Source organism: Mobula birostris, chromosome 22, assembly GCF_030028105.1.
Source record: "Mobula birostris isolate sMobBir1 chromosome 22, sMobBir1.hap1, whole genome shotgun sequence".
In the NCBI taxonomy this organism is placed as follows: Eukaryota; Metazoa; Chordata; class Chondrichthyes; order Myliobatiformes; family Myliobatidae; genus Mobula; species Mobula birostris.
In genome coordinates this window covers 53,461,124-53,477,470 of record NC_092391.1, presented here as the reverse complement: position 1 = coordinate 53,477,470, position 16,347 = coordinate 53,461,124, and the positions used below count along the sequence as shown (strand labels likewise).

The following is a 16,347-nucleotide window of genomic DNA, read 5'->3' as shown; positions in this document are numbered from 1 at the left end:
TACCACTATAGTGGATCATATATCAAATAGCGATGAGTCAGAGCACAGGAAAGAGATAGCGAGCTTAGTGACACATCGTCACGATGACAACCTTTATACTCAATGTCATGAAAACAAAAGAGCTGGTCATTGACTTCAGAAAGGAGGTGGGTTCTCTGGTCTACAACAGTGCTGAGGTAGAGAGGGTTGAGAACTTCATGTTCATTGCTGTGAACATCAACAGCCTGCCCTGGTCCAACTACGTAGACACCACAGTCAAGGCTCACCAATGCCTCTACATCCTCAGGTAATCTCTGAAGTAATTTGGTACGTCTCCTTCGATTCTCACCAATTTTTAAATCGATGCATTACAGAAAGCTTAGGGTGGCGGGGTGGAGATACATCTCTACCACAGGAGATGTAAGGTACTCCTTTCCTCCACTGGCCTGCAGGTCACCCTTGGGCAAGGTGTAGCCCCTACTTAGCCCCCCTCCACCCCCACCAGCAATCAGGGTCAGGTGACCATGGGAGCAGGTGGTGATGGTCGTTTGAGCAGCTGGTGCAGATCACAAGTCCTGGTCATGTGACCACTGACACCAGGTAGACAATCTCTGAAGAGTATTGATAATGGCTGGGGTCACCCGTCTTGTCAAGACACTGCCCAGAAGGCAATGGCAAACCACTTCTGTGGAAAGATTTGCCAAGAACAATCATAATCATGGAAAGACCATGATCACATAACAAACGAACTACAGAAAGCATCCTATTCAGATGCATCAAGGCATGGTATAGCAACTGCTTTGCTTGAGACAACAAGAAACCGCAGAGATACGTTTTGGAAACCAGCCTCCCCTCCATGGACACCAAGACAGATGGCGCCAGCAAACAACGCAACCAACGGTGACATCTTGCAGAGTGCTCATAAAACTACTTTTACTTCTTTCAAAGATAATTCTGCTACTATAGACAATAGGTGCAGAAGTAGGCCATTTGGCCCTTTGAGCCAGCACTGCCATTCACTGATATCATGGCTGATCATCCACAATCAGCACCCCGCTCCTGCCTTTTCCCCATATCCCTTGACTCTGCTATCTTTAAGAGCTCTATCTAACTCTCCCTTGAAAGCATCCAGAGAATTGGGCTCCACTGCCTTCTGAGGCAGAGCATTCCACAGATCCACAACTCTCTGGGTGAAAAATTGGAAACTGTTGATCTATATTTTGATGGTGTGTTTTCAGGCCAATTAATCTGGCACCTTGTTGAATCTGAGGGGCTACAGTGAAGCTTCAAGAGATATGTACCACCTGGAAGCAAAGAAGCTTGGAGATGGGGTGCAAGCCCATGATCGACACCATTTCTCACCAATTAAATTGTCAAGGAAGACTGAATTCAATGGGGATGAGAGTGGAAGCCGAGCGAGTGTTCAGTGCTGTCTGCCTGCGAATGACAGGTCCCTCTCACTCACTGCTCCTGGTGGAAGGTCCCTAACTGTCTATCTGTCTCCCTCTCTCATTTACTGCTCCAGGAGGAAGGTGCCTATATTCGATTGGTCTCTCCCTCTCACTCAGTACTGCCAGAGGACGGTGCCGGAGTGTTGGGTCTTGGGCAAGGTTTAATCACTGCGGTCTGCGGATTGGACTCTGTTGTTCACGTTATGTGTTTCTGGTTTCTCCTTTGTTGTTGTTTTGTAGCAATTCTGATCGGGGCAGACCAGCTCTGCGGTCTGCAGTCCACAAATGACACACTGGTTTGAATTGAACTGAAATTGAACATTCTTGGACTGTTCCATTGACTTTGTGGTTTGATGTTTTATATTCTGCGTTTTTCACATTTTTTGTGTTGTTCCCATGATTTGTTCTTTTTTGTGCGTGCTGGGTGCTTGATGTTTTTCTTTGCCTGGGTTTCATTTTTTTTTATTTCATGGCTGTCTGTGGAAAGACAAATCTCTGGGTTGTATACTACATAGATATTTTGATAATAAATGCATTTGACTTTAATATGAAGCAAATTACAATGTTGGAAGACAGAAGCTCTTTTAATGCCAAGAGTTCAAGGCAAAATGCCATTCACAATTTCCGAATGAAAACTCAGCTGAAACTTGAGAGTTCTGTTTGTAGATACGAGGATTTCATAGTTACTGTTGCATGTAAATTGATCCCCAGTGTGTCAGATTTTTTAAGACTCTCAACAACATAATCAGAGATGCTACACATCCCAGACATTCTCTGTCCTCCCTCCCACGGGGCGGAAAATACAAAAGCCTGAAACCATGTACAGCTTCGATCCTGGTTATTAGACCCTCGTACGAAAAGATCATACTTCATTATGATCTTGCACCTTATTGCCTGCACTTCCACTGAAACTGTAACACTTTATTCTGCATTGTATTGTGTGGGCACGTGGCCAAGTGGTTAAGACATTGGACTAGCAACCCAAAGGTCGTAAGTTCGAGCCCCAGCCGAGGCAACATGTGTTGTGTCCTTGAGCAAGGCACTTAATCACACATTGCTCTGTGACGACACTGGTGCTAAGCTGTATGGGTCCTAATGCCCTTCCCTTGGACAACATTGGTGTCGTGGAGAGGGGAGACTTGCAGCATGGGCAACTGCGGTCTTCCATACAACCTTGCCCAGGCCTGCGCCCTGGAGAGTGAAGATTTTCCAGGCGCAGATCCATGGTCTCGCAAGACCAACGGATGCCTTAATTTTCCCTTGTACAACCATAACACACTGATGTGAAGAAATAATAAGACCATAAGACACAGGAGCAGAATTAATTTGAGGAAATTAGGTGGCCACTGGGGAATCCCGCTTTTTGTGGCGGATGGAGGGAAGGTGCTTAACAAAGTGGACTATGTTGGGTGCCCCTTTATTCCATCCGTCACAAAAAGTGGGATTTCCTTGTGGCCACCCATTTCAATTCTACTTCCCGTTCCTACGTCAGTCCATGCTCCACCCTCCTCTCCTTCACCATTCACCTTTCCCTCTCTCACTTTATCACTTTACCTTCCCATCACCTCCCTCTGGCACTCCTCCCTCTTCCTTTTCTTCCATGGTCTTCTGTCCTCTCCTATCAGATTCCCCCTCCTCCAGCCCTTCATCTCTTTTTACCAGTCGACTTCACCCATCCCCCCTCATAGTTTCACCTATCACCTTATACTTCTTTCTCCCCTCCCTGACCCTACTCTGACTTCTCATCTAATTTTCCCAATCCTGATGGAAGGCCTCGGCCAAAACCGTTGACTGTTTATTCTTTTCCACAGATGCTGCCTGACCTTCTGAGCTCCTTCAGCATATTTTTTGTGTTGGTCTAGATTTCCAGCATCTGCATTTCTTGTATCTAATCAAAAACCTAGTAAAACTATAGACAAAGGAACAGAATCAGGCCAGTCAGCCCACCTGTATGGACTACTTGCAGAAGATTTTCACTGTACCTTGGTACATGTGACAATAATAAACCAACTTAAGTGATTAATTCATCACATTATATTTTCTGGACAATCTACACTCTCTACTTTACCAGAACAGAGCGCCTGGACACATGAACAGCTCCTCAGTTCGTGAACAGACTGAACGTGGACGGGAGCAGTCACAGCCGCCAGAAGCCATTCTTCCATTCACTTTGACTACTCTTGATCTGTACTTTAATCCCACTTATCTGCCTTTGTTCCACGGGAATGGCACAGTAGTGTAATACTATTCCCGTGCTAGGACATTGCCTCAAAGTTGCCAAGCAAATTGATAGGGTGCTTAAGGCAGCGTATGGTATATTGGCCTTCACGTTGGAAGATTGAGTTCAAAAGCTGAGAAGTAATCTTGCTGCTCCATAAAACCCTGGTTAGACCACACTTGGAGTATCGTGTTCAGTTCTGGTTGCCCTCATTATAGGAAGGATGTGGAAGCTTTCAAGAAGGTGCAGAGGAGATTTACCAGGATGCCGACTGAGGGCAGGTTGAGTGAGCTAGGGCTTTCTCTTTGAAGTGAAGGAGGAGCAGAAGTGACTTGACAGAGATATACAAGACGGTAAGAGATATGGGTCAAGTGGACAGGCAGAGACCTTTCCAGCCAAACTGAAAATTGCTAATACCAGGGGACAGGGGGCAAAGTATTTGGGGATGTAAGAGGTGGGAGGGGAGTGGTGGGGGCGTGAACTACTGGCTCCTTTCCTGTCCTGATGGAGGGTCTCGGCCTAAAGCACCAACTGCTTATGTGCCTTTAACAGAAATTAGTTCTGTCACTGAAGTACAGATTTGCATTGCAGTGTGAAACCATCAGTAAGATAGAGCAGTGGATTAAAGAGTTTTCTGGAAAATAAATGAGATGGTGGGAAGCACTATCTGATATGAAGCAGTTGATTCAAGGGCTTTGAGCTGAGAATTCTTGTGGTGCATGCGAGCTCAATTTCCACATTTAAGGGAAGTCTGGATAGGTACATGGATGGTAAGGGTATGGAGGGCTGTGGTCACTGTGCAGATTGATGGGAGCAGGCACTGTAAATGGTTCAGCATGAATGAGATAGATGGGCCGAAGGGCCTTTCTCTGTGCTGTACTTTTCTATGACTATGACTAATTCTTGTTTCAAGTGTTTTCATGAATACTATCAACTTGGAGATGAAATTCTACTTAACGAATAAAATGAAATAATTAGTAATAAACATGAGATTCTACAGATGCTGGAACTCCAGGGCAACATACACAAACTGCTGGAGCAACTCAGGATGTCAAGCCGCATCTATGGAGGGGAATAAACAGTTGATGCTTCGAGCTGAGACCCTTTGTTAGAACTGGTAAGTCTATTTTAAAGCAGAGAGTGGAGGTGGGTGTGTGGACCATTAAGACAGTGAGCAGCCGACATTTCCTTCTGAATTATGGGAAGGCACTGGTTAAGCCCCTTCAGCACACTTGCTAATTCCAAACAGATTTTCATTGCTCTGGCTTCCAGCACACATGACGTCAGTGTTAATCTCCAAGCAGAACTTTGATACAACATTAGCTCTTAACCATTTCAAGCCAATACTCACTGCCATCAGGGTTGGGCGCTGATAGGATGATGCTATGCTTCTTCTTCACTTCTTCCACGTCGTCAGAGATGCGATTGATACATCCTCGGATCTCCTCAACCTGCAAAATCAACCCAGTCTCTAATTACGGACTGTGCTCACGTGTGAAGCAAAGGGCACAGAGTTACAGAAACAACTAGACTGCATGTTCATGCATGGTTCCTCTCAGCTACCTTTCTGTTCAGCCTCTATCATAAACACATGAAATTCTGCAGATGCTGGAAATCCAGAGTGACACACACAAGATACCGGAGGAACTCAGCAGGACAGTATCTATGGAAATGAATAAACAGTTGATGTTTTGGGACCCAGATCCTTGTTCAGGAATGGAGAGGATGGGGACAAAAGCCAGACTGTGAAGTTGGGAGAGGAGTGGAGAGAGTTTGGTTTTCTAGCTGTGGCTCCTTCCTTTCCAGTCCTGATTAAGGGTCTCAGCCCGAAACCTCAACTGTTTATCCCCTCCGACAGAAATTAGTTCTGTCATTGAAGTACAGATTTACATTGCAGTTTGAAAGCATCAATAAGATGTACGAGCAGTCAATTAATTAGTTTTCTGGAAAATAAATAAGAGATGGTGGAGAGCACACTCTGATATGAAGCAGTTGATTCATGGGCTTTGCGCTGAGAATTCTTGTCTCCAGTATTTCCATCTACAGTAATTCCACTTATTGAGTAAACCAAAATAATTAGTAATAAACATAAGAGATTCTGCAGATGCTGGAAATCAGAGCAACACATACAAAATGCTGGAGGAGCTCAGCAGGCCAGACAGCATCTATGGAGATGAATAAGCAGTCAACATTTCGAGCTGAGACCCTTCATCAGGAATGGAAGGGAAAGGGAAAGATGCCAGAATAAGGTGGCGGAGGGGGGAGGGGAAGGAGGACAAGCTGGAAGATGACAGGCGAAGCCAGGTGGGTGGAGGAGGGGGGGATGAAGTAAGAAGCTGGGAGGTGATAACTGAAAAATGTAAAGGGTTGGTGAAAAAGAAATCTGATTGGAGAGGAGAGTGGACCATGGGAGAAAGGGAAGGGGGGCACCAGGGGGAAGTGATAAGCACGTGAGGGGAAGAGGTAAGAGGCCAGAGTGGGGAAATAAAGAGAAAAGGGAAGGAGAAAAATCACCGGAAGTTGAAAAATTAATGTTCATGCCATCTGGTTAGAGGCTACGTATGAGGAGTTGCTTCTCATGGCAGAAGAGGCGGCCATGGACCGACATGTCAGAACAGGAATGAGGGGAGTAATTAAAATGGTTTATCACTGTATCTGGTACATGGGACGATAATGCAGCAACTTCCAATTACCAACTACCTACCTGCTGGAAGAAGGCATCCATAAAGTGATCTTTCTCCACAGTAATCGTCACTTCATCTTCAAAGTTTTCTTTGTACTAGATATAGACAAAAACAAAAAAATCATCAAACGATTGTGCAAATTCTCAAAGAGCTATGGCAGCACATATTTTCTAGCTCAATTTGATTTATCTTCAGCTAGTTCAATGTTGGACTTCTAAGAGAGTTCTCCATCAGTCGGAGGTGACCATGGCTGTCGCATCCTGGCTGTCTATATGCAAGCCAGGGCAGTACAATATGGAGAGCAAGTTGGTGCCTATGTAGCAGGCTCCCCCTCTCTATTCAGCTGGAACGGCAGAGACCAATACAGTTCGACATCAGCGGCGTCACAGCAGTTGCCAGTCAGCATTGAACTCAACACAGGAGTCTTAGGGGCCCCAGCTCAGGATTTTTCCTTGGGATTTACTCCCAAAGCCTTCCCCCATCAGTGGGTACAGCCCCACAGCAGAAGGGCATTGGACTTCTAAACTTAACCAAAATTTGAATCAAAGATGGTGATGAATCAGCATATAGGAGGGAGATTGAAAATCTAGCTACTACAGCAACCACCTTTCACTCAATGTCAGCAAGACCAAAGAGCTGATTATTGACTTCAGTAGAAGGAAACCAGAGGTTATGAGTCAGTCCTCAATGGAGGATAAAAGGTGAAGGTTACTAACTTTAAATTCCTATGTGTTATTATTTTGAAGGGCTTGTCCTGAGCACAGCATGTAAGTGCAATTATGAAGAAAGTACTGCAGCTCTTCTACTTCTAGGAGTTTGTGGAGATTTGGCATGACATCTAAAACTTTGACAAACGTGTGGTGGAGAGTATAACTAACTTGCTGCACCTCAGCCTGGTATAGAAACACCAAAGCCCTTGAAAAGAAAACCCTACAAAAAGTAGTGGATACAGGCCAGTGCATCACAGGTAAAGCCCTCCCCACCACTGAGCAGATCTACATGAAACACCATTGCAGGAAAGCGAGCGGCATCCATCATCAGAGATCTCCACCACCCAGGACATGCTCTCTTCTCGCTGTTACCACCAGGAAAGTGGTGCAGAAGCCTTAGGTTCTACACCACCAGGTTCAGGAACAGTTATTACCCCTCAACTATCTTGAACCAGAGGGGATAACTTCACTTGCCCCATCATTGAAATGTTCCCACAGCCTATGGACTCACTTTCAAGGACTCTTCACCTCATGATCTCGATATTTATTATTTATTACTATTTCTTTCTTTATTTGCACAGTTTGTTGTCTTCTGCACTTTGGTTAAACACCCAAGTTGGGTGATCTTTCATTGATTCTGTTATGGTTATTATTCTATAGATTTATTGACTATGCCCACAAGAAAATGAATCACAGGGTTGTATATAGTGACATACGTGTACCTTGATAATAAATTTAATCTGTAATTTGAAAATCTTAACGGCCATCTTAATTGAATTTTACAGGAGCATTGGACCAGAAGACCCTGCAACAGCTGAGAGGATCATAGGGGTCTCCTCACCATCCATCAGGGACATTTATTAGGAGCGTTGCATACACAAGGCCTTTAGGATCCCACTCATCCATCCAGCATCCTCTGACTTTATACCATCAGGCAGGAGACACCAATACATAAAAACAAGAACTGTCAGGATGGGAAACAGCTGCTTCCCTCAGGCCATTAGGCTTCCGAACTCCTTGCCACATCACATTCAGTGTCACTAACTAATCTGTTTTGTACCTTACAATGTTTAATTTCTGCACTCTAGTTTGTTATTTGTGTGTGATTCATCTGTAGATTTTATCCTTACCTTTATAAGTTATCATGTGTTATGTGTACTACTGTGCTCTACACCCTGGTTTGGAGAAGCGTTGTCTCATTTCTATATACATTATATGGTTATATACATTATATAAATGTATATAGTTAGATGACAATAAACTGCACTTGAACTTTTTACCTCATATTACACTACTCTAGCCGTATTCCTCACCGCTTTACCAAAGCTCCGTAAGACTAAAATATCAAAACCTTCCAGCACAATCTCAGGTGTGTTGGCTCTTAACACAAATTATATATCAGTGATAATTTATCCAATTCTGAAGTTTAACCAGTTGGTGCAAAACAATTTTCCAAAACAGGACTTGGACAATGTGGTGTGGGTGTGGGTCCCAGCACAACAGCTGGTAATGAATCAGCATTTCAGAGGGAGTTTGAAAATCTGATTGCTGCCACAGCAGCCCAGCCACCTTTCCCTCAATGTCAGAGCTGATTATTGATCACAGGAAGAAGATACCGGAGGTCCATGAGCCAGTCCTCATCAGGGGATCGGAGGTGGAGAGGGTCAGCAACTTTAAATTCTTCGGCATCATTTCAGAGGATCTGCCCTGGGAACCAGCACGCAAGTGCCTTTACAAAGAAGGCACAGCAACCCCTCTACTTTCCCAGAAGTTTGTGCAGATTTGGTGTGTCAGCTAAAACTTCGACAAACTTGTAGAGATGTATGGTTGCATCATGGTCTGACATGAAAACACCAGTGTCCTTGAACGGGAAATCCTACAAAAAGTAATGGATACAGCCCAGTCCATCACAGGTAAAGCCCACCCCATCAATGAGTACATCTACGTGGAACATTGTCACGTGAAAGCAGCATCCATGATCGGGGACCCCCAACACGCACAACATGCTCTCTTCTTGCTGCTGCCATCAGGGAGGTGGTACAGAAGCCTCAGGACTCACACCACCAGTTTCAAGAACAGTTATTACCTATCAGCTATCAGGTTCTTGAACCAGCATGGATAACTTCACTAACCTCAACTCTGAAGTGATTCTACAGCCTATAGACTCACTGTCAAAGCTCTCCAACTCATGTGCTCAGTATTATTCATTTAATTAGTATTTACACAGTTTATATTCTTTTGCACATTGGTTGCTTGTTAGACTTTGTAGTTTTTCATTGGTTCTGTTGTATTTCTTTGTTTTACTACAAATGCCTGCAAGAAAATGAATCTCACATTTGTGGTGTTTGTGTGTCATACCCAACGATGTGTGGGAGAGTTTTTAAAGTGAAAAGGCTGGGGTCTGCCTTGGTTACAGTAGATGACCATGACATCTTCTGTGCCGTGTCACGCCCTTCTCTCTCCACAGAGCATTGTAGAACCACTTCCTTAGGCATTGGAACTCACTGTAGATCTCACCCAGCCATCTGCTGGAGCTGACTTTACATTTTAGTACAGGCGTGTCCCTATCTCACCAGGGTATGAGGCCCGCCAGCTACTCTCACTTCGTTTAGCATTGTATACAGTAATATAAACATATTTCAATAAGTTTACTTTGAATTTTGAATACTGTAGATCATTGAATCATTGAAAGCTTGCTTGAAGCCAAAACTGAAAAACAGAAACACATCTAATGGCTGGCTGAGGGTATCTACAGGCACTTGCCAACAGTCACAAAAACTCTTTGGGTGCTGGACTGGAGAATGATAAACAATTCAATAAACTTCATCTTGAACTCATAGTGGGAAGTCCGCTGGGATGCCTTGTCAGAAGCAGCTCCGCCCCTGGCCCCAATACAGGTCCACAAACATTTATACTTTCCTGGACTATCTGACAGCTTTGTGGGTCGAGGCTACAGGAAATTAAATTCAAAGAAGCTGGAGTGAAAACAAGGTGGAAGCCAACAGCTTTCTGTAGTTTGAATGTCACACTGTGATCTTTACTCAATACTCTGAAGCTCGCCTGATCTTATCACAACTTTCTCCACCCAACTGCTTCTCACTGTTATTGTCAGTGTTAGCAGAGTGGCCTGAACCAGTGCCAAGAACAACACGAAGGTCCAATTCACAAAACACCACGGCATGCACCAAGTTCAAATTCACAATAGTGCACATTTCAGAAACACTGCCAACTTCAATATTTCTTCTAGATTAATCCAAGCTGCATTGAAAAGTTGTAGATTTTTCTGTTGTTTGCTACGGAGCGTTCAGATAAAGGACAAGTGGTGCAGTATTAACATTTTCCCTCAACTGTACCCGATGTTCTGTAAAGTCCACAGTATCAGAATCAGGTTCATTATCACTGACATATCAATTTTGTTGTCTTGCTGCAGCAGTACAGTGCAAGACATCATAAACTGATGTTACAGTTTTCGCCGAGCTTGACAATTAGCTTGCTGACGTTTCATCACCAGTCAAGGTGACATCCTCAGTGCACAGTTGTTGGTGTCTCTTTAGGAGCATCTGCATTTCTATAGGCCCCCATTTGCTTGGATTCTAACTCCATAAACAAAGATATTGAAATAGATGCCAACTATGAACCCCCAAGGGCCAAAGAAATGCGAACCAACAGAATTAAAAGGTCAACTGAAGGGGTAGCCAATCAGGACCAAAGCAAGTGAGACACCAACAACTGTGCACTGAGGGTACCAATCTGATTGGTGATGAAACGTCTACAAGCCAATTGCCAAGCATCAAACGCCTCAACCTGAGCTACCAATATTCACCACCATCTTAAACATAATAAATTAGTATACAAGTTACAATTAAGAAATATATTAAAAATAGTTTAAAAACAAAATATAGTGAGGTAGCGTTCATGAACTGCTCAGATGGCAGAAGGGAAGAAACTGTTCCTAAATCATTGAATGTAGGTCTTCAGGCTCTTGTACCTCCTCCTTGATCGTAGCAACGTGAAGAAGACATGTCCTGGGTGATGGAGGTCCTTAATGATGGACACCATCTTTTTGAGTCATCGCTTCTTGAAGATATTCAGGAAGATGGGTAAGTGTTGGGCCCAAGTTAGATTCTTAGAGATACTGACACCCAGCAACTTGAAATGGTGAAGATACGGTAGTAAAGAATGCATGTGGCATGCTTGCCTTCATACAGCAGGGCTCAGAATCAGGCTTAACATCACTGGTATATATTGTGAAATTTGCTGTTTTGCAGTAACGGTACATTGCAATACATAAAAATAAAAACTATAAATTACAATAAGTATATATATAAAAATCAAATTAAAGCAAAAAGACAGAACATTAAAAATGTGTAGTAAATTTTTTAAAAATAGCAGCAGTGAGAAGAGAGTATGCACTGGGCAGTGGAGGTCCTTGATGGATGCTGCTTTCCTACAACAATGCTCCATGTAGATATTCTCAGTGTGGGAAGGGACTGAGTCAAATCCACTACTTTCTGAAGGCATCTTCTACCTCTCTGATTTACCTTCTAGCTCGCTCAGGAATGTTGAACACCTCTGATTCAAGATTTTTTTCTAAATCCTGCAGCGGTAAGCACCAAAGGGTTGTTTCTCGGAGCAACCTGACATCAAAGTGACATGATTGGCAAGTCCTGAGGTCAAAGTTTGATGGTCAAAGGCCGAATGCATCAAGTCCAGAAGCTGAAGGCCTAATCTCTGCAGGTCTGGGGCCAGGGACTCCAGAGGTGGTCTGTGTTGTGGTTGGAGGGATGGGTGGGTGGCTGCACGCACACACACACATGCAGGGGTAGAGGGACTTGGTCAACTGTTGTTGCTCGTGTTGTTCTACTGAGCATTGTGGACACGCTGTGTTAGCACTGAAATGGGTGGTGACACTTGTAGGCTGCCCCAGCACATCCTTAGGCTGTGCTACTTATTAACACAAAAAAACACATTTCACTGTATCGTTCGATATATCAAAAGACCACAAGACACTGAAGCAGAATTAGGCCAGTTGTTCCATTGAGCCTGCTCTGCCATTCAATCATGGCTTTTATTATCCCTCTCAACACCATCCTCCTAATTTCTCCCTGTAACCTTTAACTCCCTGACTATAAAGAGCACATCAACCTTCATTTAAGAATACCCAAAGACTTGGCCTCCACAGCCACCTGTGGCAACAAATTCCACAGACACACCACTCTTTGGCGAAAGAAATTCCTCAACTCTGTTCTAAATGGACATCCCTCTATTCTGAGGCTGTGTCTTCTGGTCCTAGACTCCCCCACCACAGGAAACGTTCTCTTCACACCCACTCTATCCAGGCCTTTCAATAAGAGATGGCTTTCAATGAGATCTCCTCTCATTCTTTTAAACTCCAGTGAGTACAGGCTCAGAGTCGAACGCTCCTCATATATTAAACACGATAAATAAATCTGAATCTGATCTGAACCTGAGCTTCTGGACTCGCCGCCTGATGACACTTCCCTGGGAAGCTACAATGTGTCAAAGTCTTTATTTTTTACCTTTATTTATTTAGAGATACAGCGTGGTGGACAGTATATTGACTGGCTGCATCACAGCCTGGTACAGAAACAACAATGCTCTTGAACAGAAAATCCTACAAAAAGTACTGGATATGGTCCAGTCCATCACGGGTAAATCTCTTGCTACCATTGAGCACATCTACGTGAAACGCTGTCACAGGAAAGCAGCATCCATCATCAGGGACCCCCACCACCCAGGACATGCTCCCTTCTCACTGCTGCCATCAGGAAGAATGTACAGGAGTACCAGGACTCTCATCACCCAGTTCAGGATCAGTTATTACCCTTCAACCATCAGGCTCCTGAACCAGAGGGGATAACTCACTTGTCCCATCACAGAACTGTTTCCACAACCAATGGAGTCACTTTCAAGGACTCTTCATCTCATGTTCACGATATTTATTGCTTATTTATTATCTTCTTTTGTATTTGCACAGATTGTCCTCTTTTGCACACTGGTTGTCGCCCTGTTGGGTGCAGTCTTTCATTGATTCTATTATGGTTATTGGATTTAATGAGTATGCCTGTAAGAAAATGAATCTCAGGGTTGTGCATGGTGACGTGTATGTACTTTGATAATAAATTTACTTGGAGCTTTTGAACTTTATTTGGGACAACTCTTAAAGACCAAAAACTAATTGAGAAAGCAGCCAGGATTTCCTTTGTTTATTTGGGACATCATGCCTGTTAATTGGAACAGGAGAATGTTGGTGCCGAACAGTTTGTAACTAGCATCAGTTACATCCACTTAATTGTCCATTAGACACTACACCACGCTTAAAGCAAATTTTTTTTTAAAAAGCATCAATTGTGGCACTTGCGTTCAAAAAGCAGTGTTTTGTCACTGGTAATTAGCGAGAAATAAGCAGCAAGACAATTCAGAACCATTTCGGTCACTGCGGTTTCAGGCATTCAGGCTTGGAGATGCTTGAAAACGGCCAGGAGTGAAAATGAAATTATTTCACTACTTCCGACAAGTTAGGAACTAAGAATTTGAAGGTGTTGACAATTTTCTTGAATGTTACAATGAAAATGAAGATTTGGAGGATGCGATCATCGAAGGGAGCCTAATATCTGCACTAGGTGTCTGCGCTGATTTTGTTCATTTATAGTCAATCAAGAGAACATGGCAGCGTACACTGGGCGAATTCCTCATTACTGAGGCCTGACATGGTCATTTTGTGAGAAACCTCAAAGCAGGGGGTCATGGTATAACTGAGGGGGCCTTGGGAAGACCGGATTGAGGTGTTCAAGCAGGAGCTGGTAGGGCAGTTCCTTTGACAGGGTGGAGGGCACAATGCGAGACTGCAGAGGGGCATGTAGAGGTTATGCTAGCTGCTCGCTCTGCAGAACCTACTCTCTCCTTGACATTGCAGGGCTATACAGAGGCGCCCTCAGGACCATCATGGTAACTGCTGAGCGAGCCTCCAGATGGCTACGGATCAAGAGGTGTGACCCGTGGACCAGTGCTGCTGGGACACAAGTCAGGAACTGATCAACGCTTGGCTGAGTCACCTGGGTGAGGGCATTTTATGTTGAAAGACCCGAAACACTCAATGATCCTGGATTACATCATTGGCGAGGTGCCCCAGTGTGTCCTAGGATGTATCTCAGTATTTCCATCGATAACTATTAGGAACCAACAGTTTTATAGTATTGTAGTACACAGTTTACTAATTTGTTCAGTATTTCACTTAAATATATAATTTGTTACTCAGTTAAGTGATAGCATGTCTTTATTATACCTTTTTAACTATTTCCATGAACTCTAGCTAATTAAAACAGCTGCTTAATTTGGCCAAAATACTCTGATGCATCCCAATTAACCAGAATCGACTGTATTTGAAGACAAAAGACAGAAATCTAACTGCTTACAAAGTTCACTCCTTTAAAACCACACTGTGGTTTACAACTCTCACAATTCACGTGTAACCTCAGACTCTTCAGCAAAGTTCTGTGGCAACAACCTCAGCACTGTCTGCACAGAATTCACATCATAGATTCGGAGGTATAATCAGTGCCCACTGGACAAGATTTCACCGTCAAAGGCATAATTTGTTAAACAGATGCTGAGTGTTTCAGTGGAGCAGCGTGAACCTCGGCACTGTTTCCAGGTAACTTTGTGGTAGACGGTCCCAAGCCCGCCTGCTTGAGGAGGAGGGCTGGGCATGGAGCGAACGGCCCCATCCTGTAAAAGCCCAGAGCTACAGAAACACCAACAGGAGCCTCAAAGACCTCATACCTGGGAGAGGAAGGGTCTTCGCCTGGAAGCTGAATGAAGTCGTGTGGTGAACGTGGAAGCCACATGACCAATCAAACTCTGGCCCAGGACAGAGGACTCTGGCCAGATATGCCTCAAGTAGGGGTGATGGGCTTACGAAAAAGACTTTCTGGGTAAAACTCGAAAGTTCTGTCCAACAGAATGGCTGCTGCACTTCCCAGCTTGCAACAGTGACCACACGGCAGTGCAGTTTCCTCAAAGCCAAATACATTGGAACAACGCCCCAGGGAGTGAGGGGGGTGTGGGTGGGTGAAAGGACACAGCGCCCCGAGGAGTGGTTGACAGCACGTATGCGTTACTCAGGGGTCAGGATGCCGGGACACTTTACCCGGGAGGGGTGGAGAAGGCGGAAAAAACGGTGGAGGACGGGTGGGGAGGGAAGGAGACATAATTCCCAGGAGGTGGGACAATACATTGCCTGAGGATGGGGGGTGGGGAGGGGAAGAGAGCCACATTACATTAGGGAAGACAATACCGGTGGAGTGGGGGGGGAGGTGACATTACTCAGGGGAGGTGGGGAAGACAGCACCGGTGGAGAATGGGTGGGTGGGGCGATACATTGCCTGAGGGTGGGTGGACACATTACCCAGGGGAGGTGGGGAATACAATACCGGTGGAGTGGGGGGCTGGAGGAGAACACATTACACTGGAAGGGGTAGGGAAGGCAACAATACCGGTGGAGAATGGGTGGGTGGGGCGACACATTGCCTGAGGGTAGGTGGACACATTACCCGGTCTGGTGGGAAAGACGACAATACTCCTGGAGCTAGTTGGAGAAGGGGGAACGGCGAATAGCGACTACCCGCGGTCGGACCGCCGGGCCTCCGCCTTCCAGTCCCGGGTAACGGTCCTGCGCTTGTCTGACAAGCGGGAAGGGGAGGTGTTGTCGGGGAGTCAGGGTGGAGGGGAATGGGGGTGGGGGTGAGTGTTCTGGTCTCCGGCCGCCACTCACTCACCGCCGACAGGTCACCGAGCCGGTCCTTCATTTCGAAGCCACCACCGCCGCCGGCACCGGCACAGGCCGCCTTCAGCAGTGCCGGCAACTGCACATGCGCGCCGGCGCCCCGCGGCAGCGGACCCCGTCCCCCTCCCTTACTCTGCAGCTGCAAACCCCGCCGCCGCAACACCAAGCCCCGCCCCTCCTGCCCAGCAGCGGCAAACCCCGCCCATACCCGTCTGTCCCCGCCCACGACACCAAGCCCCGCCCCTTCCTTACTCTGCAGCGGCAAACCCCGCCCATACCCGTCTGTCCCCGCCCACGACACCAAGCCCCATCCTTCCTTCACTTTAGTACCAAGCCTTGTCCATGTCCCATCTCACATGGACTTCCCCCTCTGTCTGTGATCTCATTCACAACAAGCCCGATCCCTTGTCCCACCTATAGCTCTGTTAATCTCCCAACCCCAGCCTGCCATTAGCGTTCTTCACATTAACGCCCATTCTATTCCTTATCTGGTCTGCCA

At 45.4% G+C, this 16,347-nt stretch overlaps 1 protein-coding gene across 2 annotated transcripts in view; it reads right to left on the bottom strand.

Annotated features, from left to right (window-relative positions):
• The window catches only part of stx2b (syntaxin 2b), a 126,162-nt gene extending 110,174 nt beyond the window's left edge, over nucleotides 1-15,988 (bottom strand). The window contains exons 1-3 of one of the 2 annotated variants that reach the window (XM_072240782.1): nucleotides 15,841-15,988; nucleotides 6,353-6,427; nucleotides 5,000-5,099 (exon numbers count right to left, since the gene is read on the bottom strand). In XM_072240782.1, the coding sequence (XP_072096883.1) occupies nucleotides 5,000-5,099; nucleotides 6,353-6,427; nucleotides 15,841-15,870 (205 nt within the window). In that variant the 5' untranslated portion in view covers nucleotides 15,871-15,988. Of the gene's footprint in view, nucleotides 1-4,999; nucleotides 5,100-6,352; nucleotides 6,428-14,845; nucleotides 15,781-15,840 lie in introns of those variants that run through there. The other variant, XM_072240783.1, reaches the window with a different exon arrangement.
• Between the last annotated feature and the right edge of the window lie 359 nt (nucleotides 15,989-16,347).